This window comes from Saccopteryx bilineata, chromosome 6, assembly GCF_036850765.1.
Source record: "Saccopteryx bilineata isolate mSacBil1 chromosome 6, mSacBil1_pri_phased_curated, whole genome shotgun sequence".
NCBI lineage: Eukaryota > Metazoa > Chordata > Mammalia > Chiroptera > Emballonuridae > Saccopteryx > Saccopteryx bilineata.
Window position 1 is genome coordinate 157,042,647 of NC_089495.1, and position 23,544 is coordinate 157,066,190.

At 36.4% G+C, this 23,544-nt stretch overlaps 1 protein-coding gene across 1 annotated transcript in view; it reads right to left on the reverse strand.

The window, feature by feature from the left end:
* The window catches only part of LOC136308349 (ABC-type organic anion transporter ABCA8-like), a 252,820-nt gene that overhangs the window by 69,452 nt on the left and 159,824 nt on the right, over positions 1–23,544 (reverse strand). Inside the window, exons 9-17 of the mRNA XM_066235686.1 lie at positions 22,031–22,178; positions 20,802–20,970; positions 18,601–18,659; positions 17,812–17,922; positions 16,836–17,011; positions 15,545–15,664; positions 15,165–15,303; positions 14,435–14,525; positions 10,856–10,995 (exon numbers count right to left, since the gene is read on the reverse strand). Coding sequence (XP_066091783.1) covers positions 10,856–10,995; positions 14,435–14,525; positions 15,165–15,303; positions 15,545–15,664; positions 16,836–17,011; positions 17,812–17,922; positions 18,601–18,659; positions 20,802–20,970; positions 22,031–22,178 — 1,153 coding nt within the window. The remainder of the gene's footprint in view (positions 1–10,855; positions 10,996–14,434; positions 14,526–15,164; positions 15,304–15,544; positions 15,665–16,835; positions 17,012–17,811; positions 17,923–18,600; positions 18,660–20,801; positions 20,971–22,030; positions 22,179–23,544) is intronic.

Consider the following 23,544-nt stretch of genomic DNA (forward strand, 5'->3'; position numbering starts at 1 on the left):
TCCCTTCTATGTATGGATTCATCTCAGTTTTTTTTCTGATTTACTTATTTCACTCCGTATAATGTTATCAAGGTCCATCCATGTTATTGTAAATGATCCGATGTCATCATTTCTTATGGCTGAGTAGTATTCCATAGTATATATGTACCAAAGTTTTTTAATCCACTCGTCCTCTGACGGACACTTGGGCTGTTTCCAGATCTTTGCTATTGTGAATAATGCTGCCACAAACATGCGGGTGCATTTCTCCTTTTCGAGCCGTTCTATGGTGTCCTTGGGGTATATTCCTAAAAGTGAAATAGCTGGGTCAAAAGGCGGTTCGATTTTCAGTTTTTTGAGGAATCTCCATACTGTTTTCCACAGTGGCTGCACCAGTCTGCATTCCCACCAGCAGTGCAGGAGGGTCCCCTTTTCTCCACATCCTCGCCAGCACTTATTCTGTGTTGTTTTGTTGATAAGCGCCATTCTGACTGGTGTAAGGTGATATCTCATTGTGGTTTTAATTTGCATTTCTCTAATGATTAGTGATGTTGAGCATTTTTTCATATGCCTATTGGCCATCTGTATGTCCTCTTTGGAGAAGTGTCTATTCATCTCTTTTGCCCATTTTTGGATTGGGTTGTTTGTCTTCCTGGTGTTGAGTTTTACAAGTTCTTTATAAATTTGGGTTATTAACCCCTTATCAGACGTATTGTCAAATATGTTCTCCCATTGTGTAGTTTGTCTTTTTATTCTGTTCTTGTTGTCTTTAGCTGTGCAAAAGCTTTTTAGTTTGATATAGTCCCATTTGTTTATCCTGTCTTTTATTTCACTTCCCCGTGGATATAAATCAGCAAATATATTGCTCCGAGAGATGTCGGAGAGCTTACTGCCTATGTTTTCTTCTAAGATGCTTATGGTTTCACGGCCTACATTCAAGTCTTTTATCCATTTTGAGTTTATTTTTGTGAGTGGTGTAAGCTGGTGATCTAGTTTTATTTTTTTGCAGGTAGCTGTCCAATTTTCCCAACACCATTTGTTAAAGAGGCTGTCTTTACTCCATTGTATTTCCTTACCTCCTTTGTCAAATATCAGTTGTCCATAGAACTGTGGGTTTATTTCTGGGTTCTCTGTTCTATTCCATTGATCTATATGCCTGTTCTTATGCCAGTACCAGGCTGTTTTGAGTACAATGGCCTTGTAGTATAACTTGATATCAGGAAGTGTGATACCTCCCACTTTATTCTTCTTTTTTAAGATTGCTGAGGCTATTCCTGTCCTTTTTTGGTTCCATATAAATTTTTGGAATATGTGTTCTATATCTTTGAAGTATGTCATTGGTATTTTAATTGGTATTGCATTGAATTTATAAATTGCTTTGGGTAATATAGACATTTTAATGATGTTTATTCTTCCTAACCATGAGCACGGTATATGCTTCCACTTGTTAGTATCTTCCTTGATTTCTTTTATCAATGTTTTGTAATTTTCCGAGTACAAGTCTTTAGTCTCCTTGGTTAAGTTTACTCCTAGGTACTTTATTTTTTTGGTTGTAATTGTGAAGGGGATTGTTTCCTTAATTTCTCTTTCTGACTGTTCATTGTTGGTGTATAAAAATGCTTCTGATTTCTGAGTATTGATTTTATATCCTGCCACTTTGCTGAATTTATTTATCAGGTCCAGTAGTTTTTTGACTGAGACTTTAGGGTTTTCTATATACAATATCATATCATCTGCAAATAATGATAGTTTTACTTCTTCTTTTCCAATTTGAATGCCTTTTATTTCTTCTTCTTGTCTGATTGCTGTGGCTAGGACTTCCAGGACTATGTTAAATAAGAGTGGTGAAAGGGGGCACCCCTGCCTTGTTCCTGATCTTAAGGGCATTGCTTTTAATTTTTGCCCATTGAGTATGATGTTGGCTGTGAGTTTCTCATAGATGGCTTTTATCATGTTGAGGTATGTTCCCTGTATTCCCACTTTGCTGAGAGTTTTGATCATGAATGGGTGCTGGATTTTATCAAATGCTTTTTCTGCATCTATTGAAATTATCATATAGTTTTTCTCCTTCTTTTTGTTTATGTGATGAATCACATTGATTGAGTTACGAATATTGTACCAGCCTTGCCTCCCCAGAATAAATCCCACTTGATCATGGTGTATGATTTTTTCCATATATTGTTGGATCTGGTTTGCTAATATTTTGTTGAGGATTTTAGCATCTATATTCATCAGAGATATTGGCCTATAATTTTCTTTCTTTGTGTGGTCTTTGCCTGGTTTTGGAATCAGAATTATGCTCGCCTCATAAAAGGAGTTTGGAAGTCTTCCTTCCTCTTGAATTTTTTGAAATAGTTTGAGAAGGATAGGAGTTAGTTCTTCTTTGAATATTTGGTAGAATTTCGTTGTGAAGCCATCGGGCCCCGGACTTTTCTTTGTTGGGAGTTTTTTGATAACTGTTTCGATCTCCTTTGGTGTAATTGGTCTGTTTAAGTTTTCTGATTCTTCCAGATTGATTTTTGGAAGATTGTACGTTTCAAGGAATTTGTCCATTTCATCTAGGTTGTCTAGTTTTTTGGCATACAGTTCTTCATAGTATTTTCTTACAATATTTTGTATTTCTGTTGTGTCAGTTGTTATTTCTCCTCTCTCATTTCTAATTTTATTTATTTGAGTCCTCTCTCTCTTTTTCTTGGTGAGTCTACTTAAAGGTGCATCAATCTTGTTTACCTTTTCAAAGAACCAGCTCCTAGTTTCATTGATCCTCTGTATTGTTTCTTTAGCCTCTATGTCATTTATTTCTGCTCTGATCTTTATTATTTCCTTCCTTCTACTACATTTGGGCTTTACTTGCTGTTCTTTTTCTAATTCTTTTAGATGCAGGGTTAAGTTGTTTATTTGAGCTTTTTCTAGCTTCTGAAAGTGTGCCTGTAGTGCTATGAACTTCCCTCTCAGCACTGCTTTCACTGTGTCCCATAAATTTTGAGTTGTTGTATGCTCATTGTCATTCGTTTCTAGGAATTTCTTTATTTCTTCTTTGATCTCATTCTTAATCCATTCATTATTTAACACCCTGCTATTTAGTTTCCATGTGTTTGAGAATTTTTGAGCTTTTCTGCTGTGATTCATTTCTAGTTTCATGCCGTTGTGATCGGAGAAAGTGCTTGATATGATTTCAGTCTTCTTAAATTTGTTGAGAGCACTTTTGTGCCCTAACATGTGGTCTATCCTAGAGAATGTACCATGAGCACTTGAAAAGAATGTATATTCTGCTGCTTTAGGGTGAAAGGTTCTGAAGATATCTATTAAATCGAGTTGATCTAGTGTTTCCAATAAGTCTGCTGTTTCTTTGTTAATTTTCTTTCTTGAGGATCGATCTAGTGATGTTAGTGGGGTATTGAAATCCCCTACTATTATAGTATTGCTGTTGATCTCGCCCTTTAAATCCATCAAAATCTGTTTTATATATTTGGGTGCTCTTATATTAGGTGCATAGATATTTATAATAGTTATATCTTCCTGTTGGATTACTCCCTTTATCATTATGTAGTCGCCTTCTTTATCTCTTACTATATCCTTTGTTTTAAAGTCCAATTTGTCTGATATAAGTATTGCTACCCCAGCTTTTTTTTCATTTCCGTTTGCATGAAACATTTTTTTCCATCCTTTTACCTTCAATCTGTCTGTGTCTTTTGTTCTAAGGTGTGTCTCTTGTAGACAACATATGTATGGGTCCTGTTTTCTTATCCACACAGCTACCCTATGTCTTTTGATTGGATCATTTAATCCATTTACATTTAAGGTTATTATTGATATGTAGTTGTTTATTGCCATTTTCTTCTTTAAAGGTGTATTCCTTTTTCTTTTTTTTTTTTCTGTATTCTTTTCCCACTTTATCTGTTTACACCAGGCCCCTTAATATTTCCTGCAGCATTGGTTTGGTTGTAATGAATTCCTTGAGTTGTTTTTTCTCTGGGAAGCTTTTTATTTCTCCTTCAATTTTACACGATAGCCTTGCTGGATAAAGTAGTCTTGGTTGTAGGTTCTTGTTCTGCATTACTTTGAATATTTCTTGCCATTCCCTTCTGGCCTCAAGTGTTTCTGTTGAGAAGTCAAATGTCATCCTTATGGGGGCTCCTTTGTAGGTGATAACTTTTTTTTCTCTTGCAGCTTTTAATATTTTCTCTTCATCGCTTAGCTTTGGTATTTTAATTATGATGTGTCTTGGTGTAGGTTTCTTTGGGTTTCTCTTTAATGGAGTCCTCTGTGCTTCTTGGATTTGTGAGAGTTTCTCTTGCATTAATTTAGGGAAGTTTTCAGCTATGATATGATTGAACAAAGTCTCTATTCCTTGTTCTTTTTCTTCTTCTTCAGGAACCCCTATGATGCGGATGTTATTTCTCTTCATGTTGTCACAGAGCTCTCTAAGAGTTTCCTCTGACTTTTTGAGTCTTTTTTCTCTTTTCTTCTCTGCTTTCATGCCTTCATTCCAGTTGTCTTCTAACTCACTGATTCGATCCTCTGCTCTATCTATCCTGTTTTTAATTCCTTCCATTGTGGTCTTTATTTCTGATATTGTATTTGTCGTCTCCAACTGATTCTTTTTTATACTTGCTATTTCTTTATTTAGGTTTTCAAACTCCCCCTCCATTGTTGTTCTAAGATCCCTAAGCATCCTTACAATCATTATTTTGAACTCCGCATCTGGAAGTTTGATTATTTCCATATCACTCAGTTCATCTCTTGAAAGTGTCTCTTGTGGTTTCATTTGGATTGCACTCCTTTGTTTTCTCATCATCTTCTTCTTTTTTTTTTATTTGTAGAGTTGATTGAGTCTAGGCTTGGTGTTGTCTGCCTCCAGTTTTCAGTTGTGTTATTTTTAGGTCTTCGTGGGTTGGTATCAGCTATTATTTGTAATCCACTTTCAGATTTGGGCAGCTTTGAAGTCTTGATTTGTTTGTTTTCTTAACAGGTGATAGTCTTGTTAACTGATCTCAGCAGGGGGCTTCCTTGAAACTGTATCCAGGAATGCTGTGGGTGTAACCTGAGACGCTGAAGGTCTCTTCCTCCAACTAATCTCACTGGGGGCAGGGTTTTTTCTCTCAGCTTCAGTAGGGGGAGGTGTATCTCAGATCTCCATGGAGACCTGAGTTACTGCCCCTCCTCCCCACTTCTTGTTTTCAGCTGTGTCTTGTTGTGCTGATTGGAGCTGGATAGATGTCCGGAGATCTCTGATCCGGAAGCACTTCAGCTCTGTTTTGTGAAAGGTTCAGTCCCTCCCCCAGCTATGGCCGCCTCCAGCATGAATGAGTCAGCTTTTTTATTTTGTTTCTTGCATACCTTAGCCCCTCACAGTCTGTCCCTCTCCCTGTCTTTTCCACTTGGGAGATAAGCTGGTCTTTTCAACCCACCTTGCTCCCTGGTCACCAGGTAAGTGGCTGTGAGCAGTAGTTTCTGCTCTTTTTCCTCTGTGAAATCCTCTCTGGGCTCTCAGCCTCACCCCCCTCCTTCCCTTCCTGTAAGCAGAGGAGATTCAGGCACTCCTTACCAGGATTATTGTGGCTTCCTCTTTGCTCCTTGGTTTTTGAGAGCTGTTCTTGCAGTTCAGTGTTGGTTTTTCATGCTGATTTTTTCTAAATTGATTTGTGTTCCAGTTTGGTGTTGAGAGCTGGGTGTCTGTGTGTAAGGCCAGGAGCCGTCATCGTGACATTCACATGCAGGTTCCCATTGGATTCGGGCAGGCAATAAAGAAATGGCGGAGTCAGAGGATGGGGGGCCATCCTATTTATTGGTGTCTCACCAAGACAGGCAAACCACAAAAGAAGACAAGGGAAAAGCAGAAAACCAGCTCTTCCCATGAAGGGCAAGGGATCAGGGGAGCCCCTGCAATTGTGATAGCAGGAACTGTGTGTCTGAGCTCCTGGTCTGTCCCACTTTATAGTGTAGAAAACCAAAATCCCTTAATCCAATATACAAACAAGGAAGTCTCCAATACAAAGTCACTTATCCAAGGCATAATTGGATTCCTCATGAGAGTGCACCACCCAGATCATACAATCAGTCAAGGGTGTGGGGAAAAGCTTAGTCCCAAAACCAAACCTCAGGCTACAACAACCTGGCCTGCTTATAGCCTGTCCCCCACACCCATTATAAGTCACAAGCGAGCAAACATATATATCATGTTTACAAACTTATTTGACCAACACTGTGCATCCGCCTACTCCGCTGCCATCTTCTCTCTAGATATGTTTTGCCACCACAGCCTTTTTTTTCATTTCCATTTGCATGAAATATTTTTTTTTTGTTCTTTTACTTTCAGTCTGTATGTATCTTTTGTTTTGAGGGAGGTCTCTTGTAAAGAGCATATGTATGAGTCCTGTTTTCTTATCCACTCAGCTACCCTATGTTTTTTGATTGGAGTACTTAATCCATTTATATTTAATGTTATTATTGATATGTAGTTGTTTATTGCCATTTTATTCTTGAAATCTACATTCCTCTTTCCTAGAATTTGTTTATTCTCTTTGTTCTGTTTACAACAGACCCCTTAACATTTCTGGCAGCATTGGTTTGACTGTAATAAATTTCTAATTTCTTGTTGTTGTTTTTTTTTTCTTTTCTTTTTTTTTTCTTTTTTTTCTGGGAAGCTTTCTATTTCTCCTTCAATTTTAAATATACCCTTGCTGGATAAAAAAGTCTTGGTTGTAGGTTCTTGTTTTGCTTTACTTTGAATATTTCTTGCAATTCCCTTTGGCCTCAAGTGTTTCTGTTGAAAAGTAGGTGTCGTCTTTATGGAGGCTCCTTTGTAGGTGATTGACTGCTTTTCTCTAGCAGCTTTATTCTTTCCTTACTTCTTATCTTTGGTATTTTAATTATGATGTGTCTTGCTGTAGATCTCTTTGGATTCATCTTATTGGGATTCTCTCTGCTTCTTGAACTTGTGTGACTTTTTCTTTCATCTATTTAGGAGAGTTTTAAGCTATGATTTCTTTAATCAGGTTCTCTATCCTTTGTTCTTTCTCTTCTCTTTCAGAAAGCCCCATGATGCAGATGTTTTTTCTCTTCATGTTGTCACAGAGCTCTCTGAGTCTTCTCAGACATCTTGAGCCTCTTTTCTTTTTGCTGTTCTGCTTCCATGCTTTAGTTTATCTTATCCTCAAAATCACTGATTCAATCCTCTGCTTCATCCAGCCTGCTGTTAATTCCATCTAGTGTAGTCTTCATTTCTGATATTGTATAATGTCATTTCTGTCTGATTCTTTCTTATGATTTCAGTGTCCTTTTTGATGCTTGCTATCTCTTTAGGTGCTCATTATGTACATCCATTGTTACTCTATGATTCTTGAGCATCCTAACAATCATTATCGTATACTCTGCATCCAGTATGTTGGTTATTTCCATCTAATTCAGTTCTTTTTTGGGGGATTTCTCTTGTTGATTCATTTTTATTGCATTTCTCTGTCTTCCCATTTTGTCTATGTAGAGACAGCTCCTTTGGGGGTGCTGTTTGTGCAGAGAGCTGAATATAGGGTTGGTGCTGTCTTCTTCTAGCTTTTAGGTGTGTTGTTTCCAGTTCTTCTTGGGTTGGCATCAGCTGTTGTTTGAAATCTGCTGTGGGCAATTTTTTGCTTTTCTTTTTGCTGTTTGTGTTAGTGTTTTCTGTGCCTTAGCTTGGACAAGTGTGAGGAGCTGTTCCTTATGAACCACTCTAACAAGTATTGTTTGGTCCTGAGCTGATGCTCTCCATATCTAGGCACTGTATGTGCCAGCCATGGACCTCCCTGACAGATCCTGGCACAGACCTGTGGGGGTCACTGCCTATGTCTGGCCCTTAGGAACCTTCTTGGAGCTACAGGCGATCTAGAATTTGTGGCATCCTCTGTTGGGCCCAGGTGCCATTGTAAATATCAGCTGCCTTTTATCTACACTTGGCCAATGGGTGTGGCCTTCATGTTTCTGAGGTGTGGTCTGCACACTGCCTGCTGTTGCCCCTGCTGCTACCTCCTCAGATGTTTGGGCACCAGCACTGCTGAGCATGTGACCCACCTTGCAGACCGCCGCCAATGTCGCATGGGCTGCCTTGCTAGCCACCACCGTGATTTTGCGGGAAAGCACTTGTATTGGGCATGGCCTTTGCCTCCACAAGGTGCAATATTCCCAGCTGGGCCCACCCACCTTTTGGGTATTGCTCAGCAGTGTTGGGGGGGGGCGGTGTAGCCCCAACCTCAGAATTCAAAACCTGTGTCCCTGACTTGTCCACTGCTTTTAATGTGACTCTTTGCTCTGACTGGAATAGGTAAGCCTCTGGTGGGTGGGGTAATTGCTTTCCTTTTCTGGCATTGCTTCTCCCAGTAAAAATGGCCACTATAGATTTGGGGAGTGACTCAGCAGCACATGATTTAGGTTGGCTGTCTCCCAGAATGTTTCTCCCTGTGCTTCCAAGATTACTATTTCCTCTTGCAAGTTCAGTCCTCTTAGCACTCTCTGCTACCTGAGCCCTGGGTAAGTGGAAGTGAACAAGGCTTTTTTCACAGTTTTTTTCAGACAGAGAGTGGGTCTGAGAGTTCTATCTCTGTCTCACAAACAGTAACCCAGCTTTTCTCTCAGCTAAATACTGTCCATTAACTTCTTCTAGACTTTGGGGTTCTAGACTGGCCTTCTAGTCCTGAAACTAAGGACCCACAACTCTCCAGGCTACCTACATTGCTGTGAGAGTCCCTCTGGGCCGCCACTCACTTCTGGGGTGGGGCAGCCCTTTCCGCATCTCCACCCTTCCTACCAGTCTTCATATGGTTTCTTCAGTGATCCTTGGTTATAGATTCCTCTTAGTTTAGTCCAAAGTTGTTTTTTAAGATGACTGGTCTCAAGTTAAGTTGTAATTCACTTCGGTTCTTGCAGGTGGGAGTGGGAACATCTGCCTATTCCATCACCATCTTCTGGACCAATATTTTCTTTTTAAATGAAACTCTTTATTTTGAGATAATATTAGATTCACATGCAGTAGTAAAAAATAATACAGAGAGATCTGCATACTCTATTTTCCTTCAATTTTACTGTCTGAAGGGCCACAATAAATATCACAAACAGGGTATTAACACTAATACAAACAAAATAAAAGCCTAGGCTGCTATCTGAGTTGGTTAGAGTATAGTCTGATATGCTAAGGTTGATGGTTTGATTCCCTATCAGGGCACATACAAGAACCTACCATTGAATGCATAAATAAGTGGAACAACAAATCTATGTTTCTCTCTCTCTTATCCTTCCTCTCTTTCTGAAATTAATTTAAAAAAAATATCTAAAACATTGCCATTACCACTATGATTATGCTAGTAATTAGAAGCCACAAACTCTCCAGACCAAATATCCTTCTGACCATGGAAACTCTTAATCTGTTCTCCATTTTTATAATTTTGTATTTTCAAGAATGTGATATAAATTGACTCATACAGTATGTAACCTTTCAGGATTGGCTTTTACTACTGAGTCTGATTTCTGAGTATTCATTCAGGTTGTTGCATAAAAAGTGAGTAGCCCCTTGCTTTTTGCTGTTGAGTGATGTTGCACATTACAGATGTACCCACTTAATTTAATCATTCACTCATTAAGAGCAACTGAGTTGTTTCAGGACTATCTATTCCAAATAAAACTGTAATAAACATTTGTGTGCAGGTATTCATATCTTCATATATTGTGAGAATGTTTTCATATCTTTAGGATAAAAGTTCAGTGTGCAAGTACTTGGTTGAATGGTAGCTGCAGGTTTTCTGTTTTCAAGAAACTGCCAACTATTTTCCAGAGTCATGGTGCTCGTTTATATTCCCACCAGCCATGTATGAGTGATGAATTTTCTCCACTTCCTCACCAGAATTAATTCTGTTTTGGTTATCTGTCTATCACACTGCCATACTATACAATCTTGATTATTATAATTGACATTATGCCATAGCTCATGCCCCTAGCTCAATATGTAGAGATCTGGCAAAATCTACAGTTGTCTGCTTCTCCTCAGGGAACCAAAGAGTCCATAGAGGCCCTTAGCATCTCTTTTCAGGATGATGGATGGAAATATCCTGCACAAAGCCAGTCTGTGATACTGAGAGAGGTGCCTATTCTATCTAACATGCATACATCAACATAAACAGTCAAGGAATACAAGAATTTATCAATCAAATATGTTCCAAACAAAGGAACAAAATAAATGCCCTGAAACTGACCCTGATGTAATGAAGCTGTATTATTTACCCAATGAAGAATTCAAAACAGATCTTGAAAGTATACTTTTCATTACTTGCCAGAAAAACCCAGTTACCACAAAAAATATTTTTAAATTATTATTAAATTTAATGCAGTGACATTGATAAATCAGGGTACATATGTTGAGAGAAAACATCTCCAGATTATTTTGACATTTGATTATGCTGCATACCCTTCACACAAAGTCAAATTGTCTTCCATCACCTTCTATCTGTTTTTCTTTGTGCCCCTCCTCTCCCCTCACACCCTCTTCTCCTTCCTCACCCCATCACAAAAGATTTGTCAACGAAACAAATCTTATCATGGGATTGTTTAACATAACAGTTAAGACAGAGGTTTTCAACCATTTGTGTTCATGCACAGTTATGAATACTAGAATATTCAGCTATATTCTTGAAGGGAATGAAGAACTAAAAAAGCTCCCAAAATGCCCAGGCATAATACAACAATTAGAATATAATATTTTCCACTGTTGGTAAAATAATCTAGTTATTGTACATCATGTGTTAAATACCTGAGCACATTGTAAGCTCTCAATGTTAGTTGTAATAATTATCACTGATATTATTATTATGAATAACATTTATATATTTCATTCCATGACTTTCATGTTCATTACCTGGGAATTTATTTGTGCTTTCCAAGGGCAACATGTAGACAAGTTTTTCTTCACTTTCTGCCGATAATTTGGCATCAGGGATGTGCTGTGTAACGAGGGATGTTATTTTTTCTTTAACACACATTTCAGTCAACTGCAAACTGGTGTTAAAAAAAAGATACATGTTATTTGACATTGTCTCCAATTGCATGAAAATATCAAATAAAATCCTGTCTCTATGAGACAAGAAAATATCAAATAAAATCTAATCCTAGAATACATCATCCAAACATGAAATGAGAGGACAAAAAAAAAAATCAGATTATATACATGTAATTGGGGAAAGCAAAGAGTGAACTAACCAGAATTATTGGTCAGGTTATTCAGGGATGATTCCCGGAGAAGATCACTATTGACTTAGGTCCTTAAGGGGAGAAGAGCTACAGATTACAGATGTTAGGGACACAATAAAGCAACATGAGGACTGTACTAGGTGGACAATGGTTTAAATTTTTCCAAGGGAGTTAATGTGGCCATATACAATTGTTTTATTAGGCAAGAACAAGGGGCTTTGAAATGCATACACACAAACAGATTCAGGTATTCAATTTAGCAATCCAATGAAAATTTGTTAAATTCTTATTATGTGACAGAAATTATCCTAAATGCAGAGGGCACGATGGTGAATAAAACAGCATTGTCCTGCTTGTATGAAGATTAATTTCTAATGGGAGAAACAGAAATAATTGGAGAAAATGAATGGATAAGTAAAATAGCTACACATAGTGGTAACTGCTATGAGGAAACAAGGTTATAGATAAGAACTAATCATGGATAAATGTGAATGGGATCTGAACAGTGGGATCGCTAATTATTCGCTTTCTTTCTAGTGCTAACTTTACAACTGTGACTAAGAACAAAGTATCATTGAGAAGTCAGTCTACAGATGTCAAAAGACCAATGTAAAAAAATCTGTTTATCAAGGTTTTAATGTATACAGTAGATAGAATTCAGTAATGACTTTGTAACTTTTTTTTTTCATTTGAAATGTGTTGTTCACTTATCTGAACAGCTTCATAATTAGTAAAGTGGAATAATGATTGCTAACATCTAGGGTTCTACTAAGTGAATATTAGTGATATCTGCACTTATCAATCCCTTAAAAATGGTAGTTATTTTATTTGATCAAATTCTTGACTAAATTAATCAAGTTTATTATAAATATTTTGATCATATAAGAAAAATGCTATTTTCAGAAGCAGTGGAATCCATTGACAGAATGAAAAAAGAAATATACCATAATCTTTCTCCAAGATGACTTTGTCAATTCATGAAACTTTTCCTGGCCCCTTGCAAGAACTTGAGCTGGGCACTGTAGTGTACTGCATAAACAATACAAGCTTATAGCTAGGAAGAGGAGGTCAGCAAACCTCTTCTGTAGAAAGCTAGATAGGAAATAAATTAGGCTTTTCAGGCCAATAGATCTCTGTTGCAACTATTCAACACTGCCACTATAACATGGGAGCAGCCCATGGCCAATAGCTCAACAAATAGGAGTGGCTATGCTCCAACTTTACAAAACAGAAAGTGGGCTGGACCTGGTTCACAAACCATAGTTTGCGGATCCTGATTCAGAAGGAGAAATAAAGCAATTACACAAATTATTATCATGGAGACTCAGAAATTCGTTGGGATCCCTGACCCAGCATTCTTTATTTTGAGAACATGTTCTGTTACCATGTAATATGTGGGTCACCCTCTCCTTTATTTTTCTGTATCTTTTACTTGCAAATAAGAATTATTACTCCTACTTTGTAAGTGAGAAAACTGAGTTTCAGAGAGTTCATTTTATTTCCCAGAAAAGATGAAAAGAAAGTGCTTTATGAAATCAAGATACTGTGATAATACACAGGGATGTAAGATAGATAAAGGCTATGAGGGGTGGCAGTCACATAACTCTGTAGAACTGTAACAGGTAAAAATAGGCTCAAGAAAATTACAGACTCAGGAAGTAATTTCAAACAATGAGAAATGTCGGCCAGTATATGGCATGTGGAAAGAACAATGAATATATTATTTTAAATAAAGGTTATTGAATTGAGTAATGGAGGTGATTTTAGAGTCATAGGAGTGAGCCACACCAACATTATTTGGCGATGTATTTTAGTACCTGGTAGATAAAATGAAATAATTGAAATTTTTTGTTTGCTTAGTCTTGTTTTTGTCATATGGTTTTTTTTTAATTTTTTAGTTTTTAGTTTTTAAAGTGTACCAACAACATAATTGATTATTCAAATGATGCAGTAATGTTTGCCTGAAATCTATGTACAGTTATTAATCAATGTCACCCTGTTAAATTTAATTTTCTAAAAAAATAAGGTAGAAATTATATAAATGTCAGCTACAAGCTGATCAATTAATATAAAAATTAAAAATAATTTAAAATATGTACATAGAGCCTGACCACTTGATGGTGCAGGGGACAGAGCATTGGACTGGGTCTCAGAGGACACAGGTTCAAAACCCTGAGGTCACTGGCTTAAGTGCAGCTCATTCAGCTTGAGTGTGGGCTCACCAGCTTGAGGCTGTGGTCACTGGCTTGAGCATGGATCATGGACATGACACTATGGTCCTAGCTTGAGTGCAAAGTCACTTGCTTGAAGTCCAAGGTTGCTGGCTAGAGCCCAAGGTCACTGGCTTGAGCAAGGGATCACTCTTTCTGCTGTAGCCCCCCAGTCTAGATATATAAGAGAAAGCAATCAATGAATACTAAAGAGCTGCAACAAAAAACTGATGCTTCTCATCTCTCTCTAACTTCTTGTCTGTCTGTCCCTCTCTCTGACTCTCTCGGTCTTTGAGAATAAAAACATGGATCTAGGTAGAAAGCTTTGAAATTAAAACTATCCAGGTTCAATTCTTGACTCTACCATTATTAACTTCGGGAGTCTATAGTTTCTTCTGTAGAGTAAAAAGTAACAACAGTCTTTCTGCCTCATAAAGTAAAAGATTTAAACACAATAATGTTAAGTAACTTTTCTCTGTATTAATCCATAAATAACAGCTAGTATATGCTACTATTTTAAAATAGTGATAAAAATAAAATGAAGAGGGTAGAAAGGAGAGAAAGAACCAAAAAGAAGAGGAGAGACTAGGAGAAAGAGAAGAAAGAAGAAGTCTACTTGGAAGAAGCCTACTTTGTCAAACACTGGTGAGAGCTGATAAGGCTGTGAAATGCAATGTCAGTCGAGAAAGTTCGCTTCCTACATACCTTTCTTACCAAGTAATGTTTTGTGGGTATATTTTCTATCACATATATTTAAACCTTTTTGTTAAGTTATCTTACATTCTTGATCTCTAAATCTACTAATCAATAGCTCTCATATACTCATGGAAACTCCATAATTCTATATCTATATATCTCTATCTTCTAGATATATCTCCATTCATGTATTTGTGTATATGTATATATGAACATCTGTGTATAATAATAACAACACATTGCTATGATTAACAATATAAGTGTGTTGTAATGTGTTCCTTCAGGCATCATGCTTTCCTCTAGTACATTCCTCATTCTCTCTCCTCCTTGAGTGGCTCTACCTTAAGTGATATCCAATCCCCCATTTCTTCTTTAGAAACAGAGATGAGCCTGCACACTTCAGCTTCCCGTTGGAGAGAAACACTTTCCGATCTAAAAGTAAGAAGCAAAGAAGAAAGTTTGTTAAGAAATTGCACAAGAAAAGACAGGTTCTTCTCTACGAATACCTTCTTTCTCTCTCTCTGTTTCTCTCTCTCTCTCTTTTTATTTGTATTTTTCAAAGCTAATTAAGAAAGGTCAACATTTTTGAACATAAGGCATCATAAAGACTCATTGAAATAGACACTTTTGAATCTTATTTATATACATCAGGCTGTTGTTTTTCTTTTAAAGAGTCAAAGAGGCTACACGGACACATCCGCTAAGATACAGAATAATTATATTATACATTTTAATGGGTCACACATCAACATTGTTTAAATATTACAAGCTGATTTACTTCAATTTTGAGTAAAAGGATTAATGACTTTGACTATAGACTCTAACGTACATTGAGATAAGTAAGTTTCTGGCAGATCTTGCCCCTGTGTAATCAAATGATACAAAATTCTAGGAGCTTCATGGCAATAATTAGGAATTAGACTCTGGGGCCCATTGTATCATCACCAGCTTTTCAAATGGTCAAATATGGCAAGATGACAGGGTTAGAAAATATAGCTGTTCAACATATTATCCATATTTCTCAAATCTCATAACGTCTTTATCAGATACTTTAAGGAAACCATCAATTACCAGCCAGGATGTCAGCCTCATCCATGAACTGAGTACTGAAGAGGATCACACGGTTCCTTTTCCACTCCTTCAGCAAGTTCCACACTCGATGTCTTGAAAAGGGATCCAATCCAGCAGTTGGTTCATCCAGTAGGAAAATCTACAGAAGAGAGGTGTATATGAATGAGTTTTCCAACAAGATATATAGTTCTTCCAGAAAACATGTGGAAACCATCTTATTTATATTTCAAAGGACAGGGTGGTGAGGATTTTGTTCTTATATTTAATGTCTCATCATAAATATTTTATCAGAGATGTCCTTTGTAAATAAAACATTTGAATTATTACCAAAAGTTGCATTTAAAAACTTTCAATCCATCTCTAAATTTTGAATGACTTACTGGAGGATCTCCTAAAAAGGCAATGCCCAAGGTGAGTTTTCTTTTCTGTCCGTCACTTAAGTTTTGAGCAAGGATGTCTGGTATGTTTTTCATTTCCAATTCCAGCATAATTCTTTGTATCTAACCAAATGACAACATTGGTGTCACAAACCGAGATTCCATTATTTTCATTCTTTTTTTTTTTTTTTTTTTTACAGAGACAGAGAGTCAGAGAGAGGGATAGACAGGGACAGACAGACAGGAATGGAGAGATGAGAAGTATCAATCATTAGTTTTTCGTTGTGCATTGAGACACCATAGATGTTCATTGATTGCTTTCTCATATGTGCCTTGAATGCAGGCCTTCAGCAGACCGCGTAACCCCTTGCTCAGGCAGTGACCTTGGGTCCAAGCTGGTGAGCTTTTGCTCAAACCAGATGAGCCCACGCTCAAGCTGGCGACCTCAGGGTCTTAAACCTGGGTCCATGGCATCCCAGTCCGATGCTCTATCCACTGTGCCACCGTCTGGTCAGGCCAATCTTTTTATTTTTTTTAATTGTAAGTTTATAAATATAAGGCTATAAAGCAGGGGTCCCCAAACTTTTTACACAGGGGGCCAGTTCACTGTCCCTCAGACAGTTGGAGGGCCGGACTATAAAAAAAACTATGAACAAATCCCTATGCACACTGCACATATCTTATTTTAAAGTAAAAAAAACAAAATGGGAACAAATACAATATTTAAAATAAAGAACAAGTAAATTTAAATCAACAAACTGACCAGTATTTCAATGGAACTATGTTCCTCTCACTGATCACCAATGAAAGAAGTGAGAGGCACTTCTGGAAGTGCAGCGGGGGCCAGATAAATGGCCTCAGGGGGCCGCATGCGGCCCGCAGGCCGTAGTTTGGGGACCCCTGCTGTAAAGTGTAATGGTTAAAAGCATAGATACTGAGCGAGACTAACTAGATTTGATCACCACTCCACAGTAACTAGCTGCATAGTCTTGGTCAAGTTACATACTCTCTTGAACCTCAGTTTCTACATATATAAAATGGAAATAATAATAGTACCTTCCTCATAGAGTTGTTGTGAAGAATAAATGAATTATTATATTTAAATCTATAGGTAATACTTGGCATAATTTAAATTATACATCATGTTAGATATTATCTAAATTAGATTATTTTTGTCCAACTTTCATAGAATGTTTTGGGACAAAAATAATTTAATGAAAGCATAAAAACTCCACACCAATAGAGTGAATGATCTCACTCTGACCAACATATCAGTGCTAATATACTTCTGTACCTCTTGTTCTACTTCCTGTGGAAGAATCCCTTTTATCTTAGCAAAGAGTCTGAGATTTTCTCTCACAGTGAGGAAGTCAAATTGTACATTGACTTGTGGACAAACTCCAGTGAGCTTGCTGAGATTCTCTAGGTTAGTTGTTTCTGAAAGTCTATTACTATACACGGTGACAGAACCTACAACAAAGATGAAAAGTTAACGTCAGATTATGCTTAAGTTAAGATTTTTCTCAATGAGAATCATTATGTAATTTTAATTACTTATGAATTTATCTTCAAGGGTTACAGAATTCAGGCATTATAAGTTTCCATTTAGTTTTGTGGTATATGGGGGAAGTAAGTTCCATTCTGCAGCTTTTCCCATTAAGATATATTCAATATATTTACCTGTCATACTTAGGTGTAGCTCTATAATAGATGGAATTTTAGAAAATATGATAACATCAGATGCTGGGAAGTGTCTCTACCTTGAGATTGCCCTCTGTCTGCTTCTGGGATCATGGACATCACCAAGTGAAGAATCCTGACCCAGCTTCCTGGAGCGTGAAAGGCTATGTAGTAAGAAAGGTGCTATGGTTCCTACTGGAGCCTCATATATGTGAGTGAGGCTATGCTAAAGTACCTAGCTGCAGCTTCTTCAGATTAGACAGAAACACTGTCATGCAATGCACAGAACCATAAGAAATAAACAAACATTTTTATTTGAAGCCATTGATTTTGAGGATGCTTGTTGTTCAGCAAAAGCTAACTGATACAAGTTGGAATGCCAAATGGTACCTAATGACCATGAAAATAATGATCATGAAATACTCAAATGCCATATACACCAATTCAATATTGCTTACCTTTATAGAATAATACTGTAAATTAACTTTCATTTTCCCCTGCAAATCTGTGTTTTTGATTAAAAATCAGAATGTAATAGTACCAGCTGATTTATATGTCAACCTGACCTTGAGGGAATAAAACCTTCTTACCTTTGGTGGGAACAGATAACCCACTAAGAATGTTTAATAGTGTTGATTTTCCTGCTCCACTGTGACCAAGTATTGCAGTGATTTGGCCTTCATATACGTCAAATACCAGATCTAGGTAGAAAAAAGATTAGTAAAGAAGAAAAAGAGGTAGGAAGTAGAAAAGAAATGAAACCAAAAATTTATTGTGGAGCTAAAATTTGTCTTTTTATTTATTAGAATGGCTGTGTTTTCTAAAATGAACATACTAGGTTTTCAAACTCAAAATAAAAAAAATACCTGTTTTATAAATTCATGTGTTGATCTTCTTTTCAGATTTTAAAATTACTTGTTTTAAAGCCAGAAAACATGTCTTATACTGCTAGGTTCATTGACATGGTCTGGCATAAGGCATGTGAATACTCATATTTATTGAATTGAAGGATGATTAATAGTTCCATAAATAGCTACATGGACAAAAGTCCTTTGATGTATATAATATTTTTGAACAAAATAAAAGTAGCAATATCTAAAATAGTTTTGGAATTGCAGGAGAAAAATTTAAGTTTGTAGAAAACAATCTAGAATAGTGTTTGGGTACCTCAATATTGCACGTTATATGCTTCAAATACACACTCAATTATTTTCTCACTTCTATGCTGTGGAAGTGATGTGTTGTAAATAATTTTTATGTGGCTAAAAATTAATTTCAAAACTGAAAGACCAACAGTAATTGCTCACCAAACCAAAAATTACAAATGAATGTTAGAACATTAATATCAAAATAATAACTAAAATTTATTATTTGTTTACCTTTTAAAGCTCCTATTTTATCAGGTTTTTCTTTATATTCTTTTGTAACATGTATGATTCTGAAACAAAAAAAGAGGAGACTTCAGGTTATGACAATTATGTTTACTTGGTAGTTCTAGGCTTGATTGATGTGATGGATGGATCTTCCCTTCAATGTACAGGAAGATGGTGGATTTAACTCCTCTGCAGTCATGCTAGTGTCAGAGTATCAGCTAGAATATTTCTTCACAGTCTGCGCTTCACATTATCTTCATCTACGAAGTTTTATAATTTACCTATGCTTGGAACAAATCACCAGATCTAATGATTACAACAATTGAGGGACAACCTGACATTATTATGGAGAACCAGGATTATCTCTATACTGCAAAGTCAAGGAAGCCAGGCCAAGAATCAACTTGGGCATCCAGTACTGAAGTTCCATTTTGAACTACTGACTCAGACTGGAGATATCTATTGTTAACTGAGTCAAGGTCAGGTGGAGTAACAGAGAGATGCTAAGATAATTAATAGTGAGAGCATGGGTTTTGCAATAATATCTAATGAGCTAATCTTATCTGTAACTTCTAGTAGCTCTGTTACCTTAACCAGTGCACTTATTTCAGGTAAGCTTCAGCTTTTGCTACCTGAATATTTTGAGAGCTTTAGAGTTGTGTTAAAGGATGAGTAAAATATTTCATCTTGCATGCATAGTGCTTGGTTCTTGGTAAATATTCATAAACATAGATGGTATTGGTTTATTATGATGACTATGGTAATAGGAATGGACTTAACATGCTGGGTGCTATTACAGATCTGGAATTCTAGGTATTTTATCAGGCATATATACACTATAGAAACTGAATCATATTTATGTTTCTTATTTTTCATCTCTTCATTAAACAATTCAGGTTCCATTACCTATGAACTGTGTAGATTTTTCCATTTCTGTTTTAATCTCATTTTACCAGCATTCTGTAGTACTTACAGTTGAATGAAGTAATAAAGAGATAAATAAATCCACAGACACTTCAAAGTCATTGTTCTGAGCTGATCTATTGAAGCTTAAACAAGGCTAAAGTCACAGGACAAATACAAGTATGGGAGCTTAATATGAAACAGATTAAAATTAAAAAATGAATTGGTTATTGAAGTTTAGTAGGCTGGAGTAATCTGAGACAGTTCACAGGGGACTGATATATCCTGGCCACAAATGGATGAACAAGATTTGAATAGTCTGGAATGTTGATGTTTCTTCTAATGTTTTTTTTCACTGTATAGTTATTTTATTTTGAAATAATTTGACTTACAAAGAATATAAAAAATTCCCATGTACCCTTTCCCCAGATTACCCAAATGTCGACATTTTATCACAATCTCTTCTTCTCTCTCTGTCTCTCTTCCTCCCTCCCTTTGTCTTGCCTGATTTCTCTCTCTCTCTCTCTCTCTCTCTCTGTCTTTACACACACACACACACACACACACGCACAGTATCTGGGACAAAATTTAAAACCACTTTTTTATGAAGACATAAAGAAATGCAAAGATATCTCATGTTTATGGATTTAAAAAATTAACATAATTAAAATAGCCATATTACCAAGAGCAATATACAGATTTAATGTAATTAAATTAAAATCTCATTGTAAAATATCAATGGCATATTTTAAATAAATAGAGCAAAAATTTATCAGATTTGTATGGAACTACAAAGGGCCTTGAACAGTCAAAGAAGTTCTGGCAGGGACTACAAAGGTGAAGGTATTGCACTCCCTGACTTCAAGTTTTTTTATTTGGAAATAAAAGTTACCAACATGAACAAAGCACATTCTAAAAGGCACATCTTCCTCAGTTCCCTTGGTGAGTACCTCTAGGTCTTTTCTTCCTTCCTCTTTCCTACTCTTTCATCCTCATTGAAAAGGCAATAAATTGAAAAGAGAAGTTTTAAAAGATTCAGGTAAAAATGGAAAGTACAATAAATGAGGTGAATAAATGAGTCCAGACAAAGAAATGAGTGAGGTTGAGACTAAGTTTAGAGAAGACAAATAACAGATAAAAGAGAGTCCAGACAGGGGTTTTGTAGAATTACATTTTTGGGTGAAAATCTCAGTTTTTGTCTAATGTAACTGTCAACAATGTAAGACAATAAAGGATAAAGAAATATATTTTAAAATTTGAAGTTCAAAGTGATGGATGTAGCAAATCACATGCATCCTTGTTACCTGATGACTTCTTTTCCATGGAATTCTGGAGACACTGGTTCAAAAGAGTTAGTAGATGAAATATTGAAATCTGTTTCATTTTCAAGGGTCACATGATCTGCATTTTGTTGCCGTGACCAAAAGGAGGGCTTCATGAAAAACAAGGGTGAATATTGATGTCCATCTTCACCTAATGGCCAAGAGAGAAATGCTGGGTCAGTCACCATGGTAAAGGCGAGAATCACCCCAATGCAACATAGCAATGCAAACTTTTACCAATAAACCTGAACACATGGTTGACACAAGGAAATATATGCTTTGCTATTTAAAGCTTCATAAGGAAAAAAATCATTAAAATGTCTCTCTGTCATAATAATTGTTCCTGTAAGAAGAGCTGATGCCGTGACATTAGAAAAAATTTGGAGGAACTTAAATAACTGTTAAAAACCATTTAATCTCAAGAAAGTCATATATTGTAATACAAATGCAAGATATGTCAGGCATAATAAATTTTATTGAGTCCAGGTGTCATTACACTGGCCAAGGAGAAAGAAATTGAGAAGTGACTATTGGATATAAAAAATAATTATTCTAAGAAAATACAGAATAAAATTTGGCCAAGAAAACTGACTTTTTTTTTTTTTTGTATTTTTCTGAAGCTGGAAACGGAGAGAGACAGTCAGACAGACTCCTGCATGCGCCCGACCGGGATCCACCCGGCACGCCCACCAGGGGCGACGCTCTGCCCCTCCGGAGGTCGCTCTGTCCCGACCAGAGCCACTCCAGAGCCTGGGGTAGAGACCAAGGAGCCATCCCCAATGGAGCCTCAGCTGCGGGAGGGGAAGAGAGAGACAGAGAGGAAGGAGGGTGGGGGTGGAGAAGCAAATGGGCGCCTCTCCTATGTGCCCTGGCCAGGAATCGAACCCGGGTCCCCCACACGCCAGGCCGACGCTCTACCGCTGAGCCAACCGGCCAGGGTAGAAAACTGACACATTTTAAGAAAAGGAGAGAATGGGCCAAAATATTTATTAAATTTTTTTTTACATTTATTTCTTGATTTTAGAGAGAGAGGTTGGGAGAGAGAGAGAAACATTCATTAATGCTCCAATAATTTATGCATTCATTGGTTGATTCTTGTATGTGTCCTGACCCAGGATTGAACCCGCAACCTTGACATATCAGGACAATGCTTTAATTGACTGAGATATCCAGCCAGGGCTGATGTTAGATTTTAATCATATCTTACTCACTTGGCAAAATTTTTTCAAAATAAATCATCAATGCCAGATAGAGGAAAATATCAAAAGCCAATATAAAATGTGTTCCTATTATTTGACTTGAGTAATTCTTTGGATTAGGAAATGCATTAGAATTCATATCATTGTCCACACGTAAAAGCTGAAAATGAAAGAGTAGTTAAAGAAAGTTAGGTTTACAATAAATTTTAAACAAATTTAGCATAAAAATAAATACCATGTAAGATGCTCCCATGTATAAGACACACCTTAATTTTGGGGACCGAAATTTGAAAAAAAAAAAGTATTACATAAAGATATTGAACTCAAGTTTTATTCGTCATATAATTTATACAACTCTTCTCACATTCATTAGTTTGTCCTCATCTGTGTCTGATGACAAATCACTGTCTTTAACAATAAGTGTAAAGACAAGCTCAAAAAAGCGGGAAATGCAAGTAAGAACATCCACAGGAGCCATATAAAATGCACCCCGTTATTAGAACTCAAATGTTTCAAAAGTTGCATCTTATACATGGGTATATATAGTAGTTACTCTTTGCCCCATACCAGAATACAAAGTTGAATAAGACTGCCTGCTCTACAATTCTCAAATCTATTGGAAAGATGTGCATGTGACCAACTATAAAGCAATTTACTAACTGCAATGATTTAAAATATGTTCCAAATAAAATGGGAGCACTAAGAGGAAATGGGGAAGTATGTGAAAAGATGACATTTGAGCTTGGCCTTAGCTAAGTTTTTACCAAATGGAATATGGGAAAAAGGAGTGGTCTCCTTGGAAATAGCTCCTGAAAGAGAATTTATGCTCTTGGAGAGATCACTGGTGCCTTTAAGAAGAATGAAAGGAAGAAGTGGGCTGATCTATATTGTTCAAGCTAATGAGTACTTTATAATTAACACTCCTTTAATAATGGATATGTAATGATTGACATTACCATTTCATAGGAGGAAAGGCAAAGTAAGTTTAATGTGAGAATCAGATAAAGAGAAATGACATTTTATGAACAGAAATGTAATTTAATATTCAATGCATTTTCAAGGTGCTTTTATCTTTGAATTTTCTTTTTTCTTACTTTATGGTTTTTACAATCATGCATGCTGTTAAATTAGTAAATCAAACTAGGAACAGAAAGAGTTATTTAGTATTAGATTTATAACATCATGTTTATATTTAATTAGTAGCCAAAAAAACACATTGTAAATAATTACATGTTGGCCTTCCATCTTTCACTTACCCTTTGACTTATTTTTCAGGGCTAAATACTTCCAAAGCTTTTAAAATCTCACAATATTTTTACTAGGGTTTTATACCTTATAATGCTGACTGTAGAAATGACTACAGATAATTAAATTCCAGAGAAAAGAAAAATGTATTGTTAATAATAAACAAAACAATTGTTTATTATTTTTAAAGTAGAATTTATTTTATTTCATAGTCTCACATTCTGAGATTTGAATTACTCTTATTCCTCCATGCTTAGAATATTAGAAATGTGTTTAAGGTA